General features: G+C 43.2%; 1 protein-coding gene across 4 annotated transcripts in view; it reads right to left on the reverse strand.

Annotated features, from left to right (window-relative positions):
• LOC107561960 (dnaJ homolog subfamily C member 13-like) overlaps nt 1-14,474 on the reverse strand; it is a 50,604-nt gene that overhangs the window by 21,263 nt on the left and 14,867 nt on the right. For 2 of the 4 annotated variants that reach the window (XM_016246510.1, XM_016246513.1), the window contains exons 3-27: nt 11,800-11,875; nt 10,418-10,567; nt 10,173-10,214; nt 9,348-9,548; nt 9,058-9,264; nt 8,880-8,975; nt 7,692-7,783; nt 7,454-7,620; nt 6,986-7,065; nt 6,738-6,907; nt 5,978-6,077; nt 5,786-5,893; nt 5,554-5,709; nt 5,150-5,206; nt 4,953-5,074; nt 4,809-4,884; nt 4,636-4,731; nt 3,405-3,545; nt 2,266-2,283; nt 1,845-1,927; nt 1,614-1,767; nt 1,105-1,208; nt 866-1,025; nt 679-741; nt 469-570 (exon numbers count right to left, since the gene is read on the reverse strand). In XM_016246510.1, coding sequence (XP_016101996.1) covers nt 469-570; nt 679-741; nt 866-1,025; nt 1,105-1,208; nt 1,614-1,767; nt 1,845-1,927; nt 2,266-2,283; nt 3,405-3,545; nt 4,636-4,731; nt 4,809-4,884; nt 4,953-5,074; nt 5,150-5,206; nt 5,554-5,709; nt 5,786-5,893; nt 5,978-6,077; nt 6,738-6,907; nt 6,986-7,065; nt 7,454-7,620; nt 7,692-7,783; nt 8,880-8,975; nt 9,058-9,264; nt 9,348-9,548; nt 10,173-10,214; nt 10,418-10,567; nt 11,800-11,875 — 2,821 coding nt within the window. The remainder of the gene's footprint in view (nt 1-468; nt 571-678; nt 742-865; nt 1,026-1,104; nt 1,209-1,613; nt 1,768-1,844; nt 1,928-2,265; nt 2,284-3,404; nt 3,546-4,635; nt 4,732-4,808; nt 4,885-4,952; nt 5,075-5,149; nt 5,207-5,553; nt 5,710-5,785; nt 5,894-5,977; nt 6,078-6,737; nt 6,908-6,985; nt 7,066-7,453; nt 7,621-7,691; nt 7,784-8,879; nt 8,976-9,057; nt 9,265-9,347; nt 9,549-10,172; nt 10,215-10,417; nt 10,568-11,799; nt 11,876-14,474) is intronic. The other 2 variants (XM_016246511.1, XM_016246512.1) reach the window with 2 other exon arrangements.

A 14,474-nucleotide genomic window follows, 5' to 3' on the forward strand; every position in this document is an offset into this window, starting at 1 on the left:
ATTATCAAGGCTGCATTTATTTGATCAAAAATGCAGTAAAAACAGTGAAATATTATTATAATTCCAAATATCTGTTTTCAATGTGAATCTCTGTTAAACTGTAATGTATTTCTGTGATGCGCAGCTGTATTTTCAGCATCATTACTCCAGTCTTCAGTGTCACATGATCTTCAGAAATCAGTATAATATGCTGATCTGCTGCTCGAGAAACATTTCTGATTATTATCAATGTTGAACACAGTTGTGCTGCACAATATTTCTGTGGAAACTGTGATGCATTTTATTTTTCAGGATTCACAGATGAACAGAAAGTTCAGAAGAACAGCATTTATTTGAAATAGAAATCTTTTGTAGCATTCACTGTCACTTTTGATCCATTTAATGCGTCCTTGATAAATAATTTCTTTCTTTTTTTTAAACAGCTCTTTTGCCTCCAGACTTGCGAGCAGCAGTGTATTTTAGCAGCACCTGCAGCGGGACAGTGGCTCTGTTGGTGTGAAGGTGAGCGAGGGTGAGCAGATCCACTAGTATACGCACTCCGTTAGAGTCCATCACATCCTTCACATTTTTCTGTCAGAACAGAAATAGCAAAATACTGAATGCCTGATAAACTGTTTCCACGACACAGGAGCTCTGAGGTTTATTAGCAGCTTTGGGACGATGCGACGCGTCACTCACCTTGTTGAGGATGAGTTTGTTGAGGAAGAGGATGAGTCTGTCTCTCTCCAGCTTGTCTGTACACTGGAGATGAGCAACAACACCAGGTTAAGACAGCTTGATTCTAGTGGCGTATGATTATGACACATCACTGAAGTGAACTGCAGCAGCACTGTAACTTCAGTGCGACCTAGCGCCGGACACTGACCCGGTCCAGCATGCCCACGATGTACTTGGTGTCAGCAAACGGTCCGATCTCCTCGCAGCACTTCCCGTAGACGATGGTGAGCGCCTGCAGACACAAACACTTCATGGCCACTTTAGGAGTCAGCAGGAAGCGATGGTAGAGCTCGTTAAAGAACTCGTACCTAGAGAACAACACAGACGGCTGATCAGGATACTGCTAACGAGATGCACACGGTTCAGTGTCTGTGTTCAGAAACCTACGATCTCTTGATGGCTCCAGACTCCTCGCTCTCATCCTCCTCCAGCAGCAGACGCAGGTAATAATCCCCGATCTTGATCTCGTCAGAGAGGCACTCGTACTTCACCTGAACACAACCCAACAGGCTTTTACTTTCAGATGATCCATTCTAGCGGTGATTTACATGCTATAAACTAGCGTTGCCAAAAATATTGAACTTTGAAATAAAGCTGTTTTTCAATACTTACATTATTTGTTTTATGTATTTTCTGTCTTAAAGTTTTATTATTATTATTATTATTATATTCAAATTGCTTGGCTTCTGTTCGACTGAGAAAATCACACCAGACTGGCTTTCATTAAACTTTAGAATCTATAAAAATGAATGACTTTTATGCCCTTAACAGTCTTTCCCCATGACACTGTACACTCAACATATCGCATCAGAGTCAGACGTTCCAGTATTGTGACCGCACTGCTCTACTCAGACTCCTGTAGGGTTTCTCCAGTGTTTCTGATGTGAAGCGCACACCTCGAACTCCTGGTGGTTCCAGGAGATGACGCTAGCGCTGCCGAGCTCGCGGTCCACACCGAAGGAGCGCATCTCTGCCTCCAGAGCGTCCCGCAGCTCCTCGCGCGTCTTCAGGTTCCAGATCAGGTTAGAGCGAGCGTGATCCAGCTGGAACCTGCACACAAGCACGAGCGTCACACACTCTGATAACCCCACACACAGAGCTCACATTCATTAAAGCAGCTCGTTTACTTGTAGTAGAAAAGCTCCCAGTTGGACTCGATCTTGATCCGCTGCCGTCTCTTCCTCAGGATGACCGGCCTCTGGTTTGCGTTCTGCAATCAGTGACACAGAACAAATCAAGCGGCTCTCGGTCGACCTCTACAGCACGTTCTGCATATAATGTTGGTTTAAGAGACAAATACAGCTATTATGGGATGTAAGGATAATGCCGACGACACCAGAGCTGTGAAATGATCAACACGTGATATGAAGTTACAATCCTGCTTTAAAAACTGAAAAGAGACATGCCAACTGATCTAATACAGGCAGTGTGCAACAGCTACGAGACAGCAGAACGAAAACACACACGTGTTACATGAGACAGAGTGACTGACATGAGAAAGGGAGGGGCTAACAGAGAGAGAGGCTCTGATTGGATAAAACTACTCACCAGGTTATTCCTGTCCTGCTGCATTGATTGACAGCAGAAACCACAATAAGAGCCGATGGGGGGGGCAGAGATAAGAGAGGTTATTGATCCTGAGGTCAACCAATCACACTTTAACGAATCTCAATGTGTGAATCTCAATGAAGCTGGCTTTTGGTGGCAGGTGCGTGAATTTGTGTGATTGGAGGCTCAAGAGCAAAGAAACGATGATGATGATTGTGTAGCTCATGCTCATGACACCAAAGCTGTGCCTTCATCTGCAGCTCATCAGATCACAGAAGGGAGCATCTGACTGGTGTTGTGGAGTACAAAGGTTATAATGTTCTCTTTTGTTGGACAACAGGTTTAGAAATGTGAATACAAGGGAGGTTTAGCTTTAGGCATTTTAGTTTAGTTCTGATTTTAAGTCAGAATGTGAAAACAACATGGACACTCTCGTTACTACAAAGATGTGTTGGATTTGTATTATTAGACAGGAAATAATTTTTCACGTGCGGTGCCGGTGATGATGCTTCTTATGTCAGTTTCGGAGAACCAGAGGACAGATATTTCTATCGATCGCTCCAGCATGGCATCTGCGTTTGATTCGGTTCTAGTACATACCGGTTACACAGGTACCGGTGCCATATTGGTACCTAACCCTAATTATAGACTAAAAATTGTTTTATCAATCAATAGCCTATATATTAAATGGACAGAAAAAAAATGGCATATAATTATAACAACATTAATTGATCAGCTTACTGGCACTGACTGGAATTTTATCCGTTTTTTTTAATCAGTGTGTCCCTATTTTAGCCGTGAGATGACGAGCAGTGCTATCAGATACAGAAACAGGCACAGTGAAGGTATGCAAATGTTTAGCTGGCTACGAGGACTTCATCAGATCTCGAGCAAGCCATGTTTGAGCATTTATTAGTAAAGACCAGAGACAGAAGATCAGAGAAACCCAACAGAGCCTGTGTTCAAAACGCATCACACATAAAGAAGAGCTGTCTGAACAGCATCCACAAACAGACCAGCAAAATGAGAAACAGCCCAGCTCTTGCAGTGTTAACATGCCTAGCCTTTACAAACCCGCTGGAAGCCGCAGCCAACAGCACAAACCTGACACAGAGCAGAGAGAGGCAGACGGCGCTCACCTCCTTCTGAGCGATGCCCATCTTATCTCTCCAGTGCAGCAGCACGATGTCGGCCTTCTCTTTGGCGAACTTCTCCACCTCTTTAGCAGCTTTACCCGCGATACGCTGCCACTCCGGGACTTTATTCCTGCCAAACTGGTCCTGCAAAAAAACATTACTAATGTATTGATGTGTATTAAAGGTGCAGTATGTAATATTGACAGCTGGAGCATGAAATGAGCAATGCAAATCAATCGGTCCAAATTCATAATATTGGAGAGCGTTGTGTCTCCTGCTCCGACTCGACGCTCACGCAGGTTGCCAGATTGAGGACATGCAACAAGAACGAGTTGATTTAACGGTGTTTAATATTGCTCTGGTCATAGAGATTTTTAGGTGGATGCCGAGGCTTTTTAGGTCGGGTAGAATCTGCGATCTCTGACCCAGTTCATTTGCTGGCTTCCACGTCTGCAGTACGCTGTGTTTTCCCACCACTGGCATCCCAAAGTGTCAAAAACTGGCAGGGGGCGGAGTCACACAGACCAAACAAAAACAGACATTCTGACAAGGAACGCACATTTCAAAGTAACTGGCTGTAGAAACAAATGTGAACTTGGCATGTTTCCTAAATATCTGTAAACATATTTTTATGCTTAAGTACAGAAAAGGGATTTTGTGGTTAGCTGTTCATAAAGTGTTTTTTTTTTCAGACTACTGATTTCTTTCACACTGATTTAAACAACATTTTAATCCTAAAACCTTGGTGAAAATGTGTTTATTTTTCGGTCTGTTGACAGTATTTTCTGATTTATGAAGTGATAAAAACAAGAATTTGAACCTGGCTTTATTCAATGTTCAGATTTCTGTTCTGAAAATGTATATTAGAGCATATTTAATTAGAGAATACCTCATTTGCATATTTAAATGTAACATTTCAGGAAACTTGCAATACACAAAATGTTTGCAATTCTTAAAGTAATCAATATATTGGGGAAGTATGGTAAGACTGTTTATCAGTATTTATAAAGCACATATTCTGCATCGCTAATCCTACCCAATACCGTAACAATTACCTTAATAACTATTAATAAGCAGCAAATTAGGCAAAAGTCACAGTTAATGGTTAATAGTGAGAACTGGACCTTAAAACAAAGTGTGACCGGTGAGATTAGTTACAAGTCTACCCGATTCATCCTATATTTGCGTAAAAGAGGAGATCTGAGAATAAGGCTAGCAAGCTAGTCACTCGTACCGTGGCGATCTTGACGTTGTCACGTATGTGCATCCTATCGACGTCCTTCTCAGGCACGGGATCAGAGCTGTCCAGATACGCCAGCAGACCGGTGGGCTGAAAGACAGACAATGATTGAGGATTTCAATGCTACTCTTAGAAGAAAAGCCCTCGGGAATGTCCAGTCCGCTCACCAGGATCCTCTTGAGCAGGTTCAGGGCCGTGGAGTTTTCTGCGGTCCACAAACCCACCAGATGACGACTCAGCTGCCTGCGTGTGAGAAGACCGTGATCAGGCCTGCGTTACAGTGTGAGATGGTCAGTCTGAGCTGAACTGACCTGTTGGTGAGCATGCGCTGGTCAGCGCTGATGGTGAACATGGAGGTGTGCAGGTGTCTGGGCAGAGCTCCTTCACTCAGAGCCAGCTCCTGCATCTTACTAGCGATCTCCTTATCTCCCTCCTGACAGACGACACGCTCGGATCAGACACAGAGAGAAACACACAGACACGCTGGAGGAACAAGGGTAGGACTCACCTCAATGATGGCCTTCATGATCAGACCCGCGCCTTTGACGATGGCCATAGACGGATGCTGTGAGAGAAAGACCACATACACGACTGTTCAAAAGAAACGAATGCTTTTATTCATCAAGGATGCATTAAAGGGATAGTTCAGCCAAAAATGAAAATCAGCCCGATTTACTCCGCCACAAGCCATCCTAGGTGTGTATGACTTTCTTCTTTCAGACAAATACAATCAGCGTTATATTAAAAACTGTCCTGGCTCTTCCAAGCTTTATAAAGCATCACAGAAATACATTACAGTTTAACAGATAGTCACATAGAAAACAGCTGTTTTACATTCTAATAATATTAAACCATTTTTACTGTATTTTGATCAAATAAACACAGCCTTTTGAGCAATATCTGACCCCTGACCTGGAAGAGTTTGAAGAGAGTCCGTCCGTCGGAGGCCACCATCTCCAGCAGCATGTCGAACTGCTGGCCCTCGGTGGTCTCGCTGTAAGGAGCGCAGAGGGCAAAGGTCAGGAAGTCCAGCAGCGAGCTGATCACCAGCGCTCCTGTGCCGTGCTCCTGATGAAAGATAAGCACACTGAGTGACCTTCATCGCTCCACCGTCATCACGCTGCTCTACAGGCCTGGGACGCACCACGTTACTGATGAACTTCTCCAGCAGGTTCTCCAGGAACTTCTTCGAGGAGAGCAGAGAGGCTTTGTTCAGCTGCTCCTGCCGCAGGTCGTAGTCATCATGCATTGGCTGCAGAAACACACAGGCCAGGTGTTAGGATGCAGACGCTAATGTGAATCCACATTAGGAGGAGGTTTAGCGAGCTTCACTTACACACATGAGAGCACACAGCGTGTCTACAGCTGCATGCGTCACGCCGTTGTGGTTTCTCTTCAGTGCTTTAACAGTTTTCACTCCCAACTTCTCTCTAAACCTGAAATACAACCCCAAAATAATTGTAAAAATATTTCTTTGTAATATAAACATTTATCTAGACAACCCAGAAAAAATATATATATATCACTGAAAAAAATAATCCATTGAATATTTGCAGGTTCAGTACAAATACTGAATGAATCCTAGATGTATAAATAGTAGACAGGAGCACAACCAGTCAATTCATACATCTCAGTGACCCAGAAATAATGAAATATGACCAAGAAATTAGAGCGAGAGAGTGAGAGTGAGAGCAGGCGTAAAGCATTTAAACAAAAAAAGAGGTCAAATGATTTTGTAAAATGGCAAAAAAATGAAGATTATCTTAAAATGGTTTCAGACTAACCCAAAGGAGAGACAGATGGGCAGAAATTAGAAAGAAAGGGGCACACTGAGATATTTGGACTAATATTTACATTGCGGCTTCGAGTCCACCCATGGGACCAGACCTTAAAACAACAGAGCGGTTTTATTAAACCCAGACAAAACCTGTGCGGTTCAGCAAGCAAACAGATCAAGAGAAGGACAGCGCAGAACAACAGTGAGTGTGAACTGGAGGACTGAGTTAATCACAGAGCCTCGCACTTAATCTCAGGCACATTTGAGCGTGATATAAACGCTGAATATCTGTGCTGTGTGTTCGGACGGAGGCCTGTACTTTGGCAGCTGTGTGAAGGCCTGGAATCCGGCTTTGGACGCCACCAGACGCCTGAGGGCCTGGAACTGGGCCTCCAGCTCAGAGTTGGGCCCCGGCAGCTCCACATCTTGAGATAAGAGCGCCAGGATGGCATTGCTGATCAGTTTCTCTTTGTTCTCGGAGAAAAGACCCTAGAAAAGGAGAGAGTAGAGGGGTGGAGGTCATATGGAGTCAAACACACAGAAATGAAGCTCAGTCGACAGACTCACGTCTTGAGTGACGGCATGTATTACTCCACTGTAAGAGATGTTGCCGTTAAATCTGAACACTGCATCTGCAAAATTACAATCTACAAGAAAGAACAACAAACAGAACAAAGTTAGAAGATGATTATCATTGCTCAGCCCTTCTACTATTAACTCCTACAGATGTTGTATTAAGAGGTAAATTCAGTGTGAACTTGATCTAAGGTTTGTTGAAGTTCTCTATGCTGCTCTCTCAGCAGAGGCTTTTTACTAATATTAGCTGAAAAACAATCATATTGACCGGCGGAGCAAAGAAGAGGACATTTATGAGAACTAGAAATCTAATCTAATCTCCTGCTCCACAGCATGAAAGATCCTGCAGGAGTCAGAGGACAAGAAGATCAGATTCTATCACTGAGCACCGGTTACTCTATCTCATAGAAGAACACAGAGTTTAATGTGAGAAGCATGAGGAGCTGATAATGGACGCACTGGGAGGAGCAGCGAGGAAGCGCAGGTGCAGGCTCTCCACCTCCTCATCCACAGGCATGCTGAGGAGGCCCCAGCGCTGGCCCCTGTGTGTGGGGGCCATCTTCACACACACGTCCCTGTTCCCCGACGCCCGCACGCTGTCCAGCAGACTCGCCAGCAGAGAGTCCCTGCAGACACACACATCGTCAGACTCTGACATAACCAGCAGAACCACACAGGAGCGTCTGAGATGCTGTACCTTTCTGTGGAACAGTACTTGCTTATCTGACCGCGGATGAACTCGACGGTGAACACCTGAGGATTATCTGCGTCACAGATCAGAGCGAACACCTGCACACACACACACATTCTGATTATGCAAACAAACACTATATTCCATATATAAAGTGTTATTTCTAACGCAATTCTCATCTGACTTAAATATGTGGCCAAAATATACAACGTCAAATTATGCCATTATCAGTTCATGCTATTCCAAAGAAGTGGCATCACACGCAGCCTGCACTTACTCTACAATCCAAACCCTACTCTATAACTTCTGCCCAACAACGTTTCTCATCGGATGAGCAGTTCTGCTCTGAAATACATCAGATTACTGACGCAAAACGCATTGCTAATCGCTATTCACTATGGAAGCCTGTTTCTGCAAAAAATAAAACAATAAAAAATATATATTTTATCTCTTTATCTTTTTATCTCACAACTGTTACTTTTTTCTTGCAACTGCAATTTCTCACAATTCAGACCTTTGTTCTCAGAGTTGCTAGTTTATATCTCACAATTGAGTTTATATCTCATAATTCTGAGTTTATATCTCACAATTGAGTTTATATCTCATAATTTGACAGAAAAAGAGTCAGAACTGTAAGATATAAAGCATACTTCTGAGTGTAGTCCCAATACTTTTAATGATTTCAGACCAGTTGCTCTTACATCAATTTGAACAAAAACCCTTGAAAAAGTGGTAAGGGAAGAAATGAAGGAAAACTGAACATACACTGGACCACACAGAGGAGTAGAGGACGCCACAGTTACGTTATTGAATTAACTTGCTAAACACTTGGAGGGTAATGAGTCTCATGCTAGGCTTTTATTCGTTGATTTTTCATCTGCTTTTAATACAACCCAAAACTATGTTCTAACTGTAAGGCTTTTAGAACATTTTACAATTTAGTAACAATATTGTGGGCTGGATTCTTGATGTTTTAACTAACAGGACTCAGAGAGTAAGGGTACATGGCACCCTGTCTGACTAAGTTTGTTCCTCTATTATTGATTCTCTACACATGTGTCAGAGTAAGAGGGAAACAGGACTACTTTAAAGTATGCAGATGACACTGTTATTGTTAGTGAGCTTCTAAGTTATAAATGTAGCATTGTTTCACCAGACCATGTGTTTCCTGAAATCACTTGTGATCAGACAGACCTCTCCGAAGGGCTTGAGGGTGACGATGTTGTAAGAGCCAGGGTCTCGCTCCACCAGACACGTCTCTGTGAGCGCCAGGATCCTCCTCACAGGCTCCTGAGACCAACACAACCACGAGCATGCATCAGATCCACCCCACACACACCAGAAAGCCCATCAGGTGCAGAGCTGATCTTACCGTGTGCCGCGGCGTGATCTTCTGCACGATGAACTCGGTCAGTGAGGTGATGCACTCGTCCGAACCGTACTGCCCCAGACGCTCGCCGAGGAAGCCCTCGAAGCTCAGAAGCTCCTTACGCAGGCGCAGCGTGATGCCGATGAAGCTCCCGGCGTGTTCGATCGCACTGCGAATGATCTCATCACGGTGCTCGGACGCAAACAGATGCTGGAGCGAGAGAGAGTGAGAGAGGAGGTGAGTTCTGAGTGAGTCACAGCTCACTCTGTGCTGAATCAGGACTGAACACACACCAGTCTGCCGAAGCCTCCATACAGCACACAGAAGCCTCCCTGATAGTCGGAGAGCTCGGCGAAGCCCTCCACGCAGCGGTAGTCGTACGAGCAGATCACGCGGTTGCTCTGAGGGTCGATCTGATCGATGCCTCCCGGCGTGACCTCCAAACACACGCTCCTCCGCGCGTCGCTCCAGTGATGCTTGAAGCAGTTGTAGCGCTGAGGAACATGCAACACTCACTCAACAAGAGCTTCAAAACGAGAAGACCACAGCCATTAATGGCTGTGAAATGTAAAATGTTTAATCTATTTAATTACATGACTTACTCATTAAACTAATCACAAATTATTTATGCACTTTTATATTAATTTGTGGTGAGAAATTACCCTCAAAAGTCAATTAAAGTCATTCCTGTGTTAGATGAGAAAAGCATTGTATGGGCATTACAAAACGTAGCTTTAGAAATACATTTTGATTCAACATTACATAAATAATGATAATAAATGGGTATTAATGTTTTTTTAATGAATACTGAAATATGAAATAATTATACTGTAATATGAAACTAAAAGCACCAGCAGGTGACTCGATTCATTTAAACCCATGGATTTATTCAGAAACGAATCACCGCTGTGTGTCGATCAGAGATGCTCAACAGTTCTGTTGTGGCTTTGATTGGAACTACTTTCATTTGCAAGATTGAGCAAAACAGACAATATTGAGTCTAAAACGTAGCACATGTTTATTGAACTGTTGTGTAAATGTGCAGATATTGTGGAGAAACAGCACTCTCGCTGCTGTGATATCGCTAAACTACATCATATGATTTTTTTAATACTCACCCTTCCAGTGATTTTACCCTCTGAGAAGTCTGTTCTGAACCTCTGTGGAGGAGAGAGAGAGAGAGAGAGAGAGCATCAGACCAAACCATGCTTTAAAGAGACGGTCTGGGTCACGGTGATGAAGTCATGACCCGATGAAGATCCTCCAATGAGAGAAGACGTGCAATGACCCGAGTCACAGGACTCCTTTAATAAAGCATGTTCCATCATTTCCCAGCAGGTCATCACAGAGCAGTATTCCTCACCAGTGCTTCAGTTAGCAGCTCTGTGCGATGCTCAGTGGAAAACTTCAGTGTTTCGGACTTCTTCCCGCTGCCCTTACGGAAAGTGAGGTTGAACTCGGTTCCCTGGCCTTTCCCGACCGGAGCGATGCCGCAGATATCACCGTAGGGCCACTGCAGAGCCACGAGAAACACAGTATTACACAGCATTTACAACAGATTTAACTTCCTTAATGTGGCGTATCGTGAAGCATTTTCAAAGGGAAATGACTGGATCATGAAAGGGTTTCAATAACACTATTGAAAGTGTTCACGTGACGTCACGCTCTTACAGGAACGCTCACATGGAGCGCAAAACACGGCTTTCCTCCGCTGACCGCCAGTGATTTCTATGAGGACTGCAGTAAGTAGTAATGTAGTGAGACAGTGATATTTAAAGGCCAAATTCAGTACACACCTTATTGATGATGCAGACTTTGTACAGGCAAGCAGATGAACCCAGAATATAAACGCAGTGCACAAAGTTTAATATTAAATGTTTTCCCATAGAACACCATTATAAAGAAGATGCTTAACCATTCAGCGCATTGCGTTCATATTCCGAGCTCATTTGCTTGCCTGCATAACGCACGCATCATCAATCAGGTTTGATCTTTTATTATCAGTTTTAAAGGCACTTTAAGCGTTTTCACATGAAACGTTTTAGAACGTCCCGCTGTTTTTAGTGATTGAGATATTGCGACAGCTGCTTTATATGGATTGCTAATGGCCAAAACTTGCATTTTGTTCACGTGTCTTTGTTTTATTCTTTTGAGAGATGGTCTACATATTTGTGGATTGGAACGGACAGAAAGTCGACAGTCTTCTGCAGTTCTCTGGATGTTTTGCTGCCAGGTCTTCGAGCCGGTCACGTGACTGAAAACTATCACTTGGTTGAGATTATGCTCTTGTGCCCATATGGCCTTAGTTATGTCAGAAGTTTAGTATTATTATTTTAAAAAGTAAATAAATTGTTTATACTTTATATAAATATTTTTTAACAGAGGCAATAGAATATGTGCAGAGGTTTTGATTGCATAACAACAAGAGTTAATGTTATTAATATAACAGCAACAGATCATATTAATAAAATCATTATTATTATTATCAATAATAATAATTTGTATTACCATTATCATAAATAACAATAATGAAAACAACAAATATAATTGTCATCAATAATATAAAACAAAAATACAATTATATTTAATAAAAATATAAAACATAATACATCACTATTATTATTTATTTTATAATATATAATATTAATAATTATAATTATGTAAATGACACATATGCACACATATTGTACTGTAAGCACACATCACAGCAGACTTGAGTCTGAGCACACAGGAGAAAAGCAGTACCTGGTTAGTCACTTCTAGTGTGGTGGGGTTGTATGTGGTGATGCCATGAGTTCCCACGGAGAAGACACGCTTGTACCTGCAGGAGCACAACCACTCAATCAAACCCTCATATATTGCATATAATTTAGTATTATAATTGGCTCAAACTGGACCGCCATCTACTGCATTATCTACTGTCCTGGAGAATGGAGCGAGACCTGTCGTAATCAGACATCAGAAACCAGACATGGTCAATAATGACATTGTTTTCTGTCTCTGTGTCCAGAAATGCTGCGCGCAGACGGCCTGTAAATAACGGCTGCAGTAATTAGACAGCAGCGTGTTTGTGAGAGAGCATGAGGAGAAAGAGAAGCACATGATCACTGTGTTCATCCACAGAGCCAGACCTGCGCAGTCTATCAGAGATGAAGCTCCTCTCAGCAGCAGCATCTTCATCGGTCAGATGTTCTGAGCACTCATGTGTGTGTGTGTGTGTGAGAGCTGCTGCCACACCTGTGTCACACCTTCCTCTTCACAAACACACCGACAGACCACAGCTGTCTAATGAGTCCGGATGGAGTTCTGGGATAATCAGACAAAGCTTCACATATAGAGCCACAGGTTTCATGAAATGTACAATTATAAACTCAGAGCTCTAAACTAGGGCTGCTTTGATTGATCGGCCGATAATGGCTTGGGAAGTTTGATCGGCGGTCTCTATAAAGGGATCTCACTTACAAAGTGATTTGAAAACTTTCTGTGAGGCGTAATTTCACAAACAGTGCGAGTGATTCACCGCGCTCTCTCTAAATGCGCAAATGGCTTCAGATCAGCACATCGCGTCTGCACTGTAAGCGAGCTGCACAGTTCACACAGGAATTGTCACTTGCACAATCGAGGCAGTGTTGCATCATCACTAAAGTTTATCATTTTCATTTCTTTTTAATTCTTGCCAGTGTTTAAACCATTCAGCACTTGTGTGCTCTCCTGGAGACGGTGCACTCATGCACACTCGCAGCGCACACATGACGCCAGGTTCACACATACTCTTGCTTATATCTGTTACATTTAAACACGTCTGTGAAAGATTATATTACTGTACCGTGTAAAAACAGAATCACAATGCTCAAAAGGCATTTTCAGTAACAAAACACAGCCGCGGATCAGTAGTGGACCTGTGTGAAAGCACGAGTCTGTGCTGCTTCTGCACCGCTTACATCGCACACAGACTCTCTCTCTCACACACACACACACACACACACACACACACACACACACACACACACAGATGTGTGGCATTAATGGAGCAGGAGTGTGTTGAGCTGAGAAGAGCAGGAGAGTCTGAGACAACTGGAGCAGAAGAGACTGTCGGAGACGACATGAGAAAACTCACATCTACACACACGAAACACTGCGATTCTGGCCAACTCACGTTTACATGAGTTATGAGTGTGTATTGAGTTTCCATTAGGCATATGGATGAAGCCTAAACTACAATGTCAACTTCAGTCCTCAGTCTGACATCAACAGAAGCAAGAGATACTGAGTATACCAGAAACACCCAACAGAAACCACTGACAGCTGGAAAGTGCGTCTTCCACCCACTAACATACTCGTCATTGTGTTATTACAAACAAACCGAACAAAAGACAGCTTAACAGGCAACACTTGTTTCACAGGCAGGAGGAAAAACATCAGCACTTTCACTGACACACACAGAAAGAGCCGGCGTTTCTGATCCATGGACCAGGATATCTTACAGCAGAACAAAACAAGAGAAGAGAAGTGATAATATTCCCTTCTACAGAGCGTAGTGTCATAAACCCATAACAGAGAAACCTGGCCTGTCAGCAGCTTAACCTCCTCAGGGTCTCACCTGGGAACCAAACGAGCGACCAGGCAAACACACACGCCACCGGTATGTGTGTGAAGGAGCATCAGTTACAAAAAATTATAAAAACAAAACACAAAAAAAAAAAACATTCTTCAGAAGCTGAATGGACGAGGCAGATGGAGGCTTTGTGTCCTGCTCTCATAATGTGTGTGTTTACACTGACTGAACTGAGGAAAGCTTTCATCAGCATCTCATCTGCTACACAGCTGACAAACACAGATAAAAGCAAGCAGGACGCTTTAACAGACAAGTGTGGAAACATAGCAGTAATAACAGATATTACCGACATACATGATAACTGAGAACAACTGACTCATGTGATTGTGTGTGTGTGTGTGTGCGCGTGCGTGTGTGAGTGTGAGTGTGTGTGTGTGTGTGTGTGTGTGTGTGTGTGTGTGTGTGTGAGAGTGTGTGTGTGTGTCTTTGTGTGGATGCGCCGCTATCACTTCACAAACAAACCCTTGCTTTACATTTCTGATTCAATTTTGAGTTGGACTGGAAATTGGAAACTTGAGTCATAACACACTCTGCAAATATAGATGCTAGTATGACATTATTTCCAGTTAAAGGCACTCGACTTCTTTCTCTCTCTGACCTTGCAGAACAATAAACAGCCTGCTGAGAGCAGTCACAAGACCGCTTAATTATTCATCATCTGTGGCTTTTAACAACTTCCCTTCAACACACACACACACACACACACACACTCACACACTCTCTCTCTCTCACACACACACACACACACTCTCTCTCTCACACACTCACACACACTCACACTCACTCTCTCTCTCTCTCTCTCTCT

The sequence above is a fragment of the Sinocyclocheilus grahami genome, unplaced genomic scaffold, assembly GCF_001515645.1.
Source record: "Sinocyclocheilus grahami isolate Dianchi unplaced genomic scaffold, SAMN03320097.WGS_v1.1 scaffold800.1, whole genome shotgun sequence".
In the NCBI taxonomy this organism is placed as follows: Eukaryota; Metazoa; Chordata; class Actinopteri; order Cypriniformes; family Cyprinidae; genus Sinocyclocheilus; species Sinocyclocheilus grahami.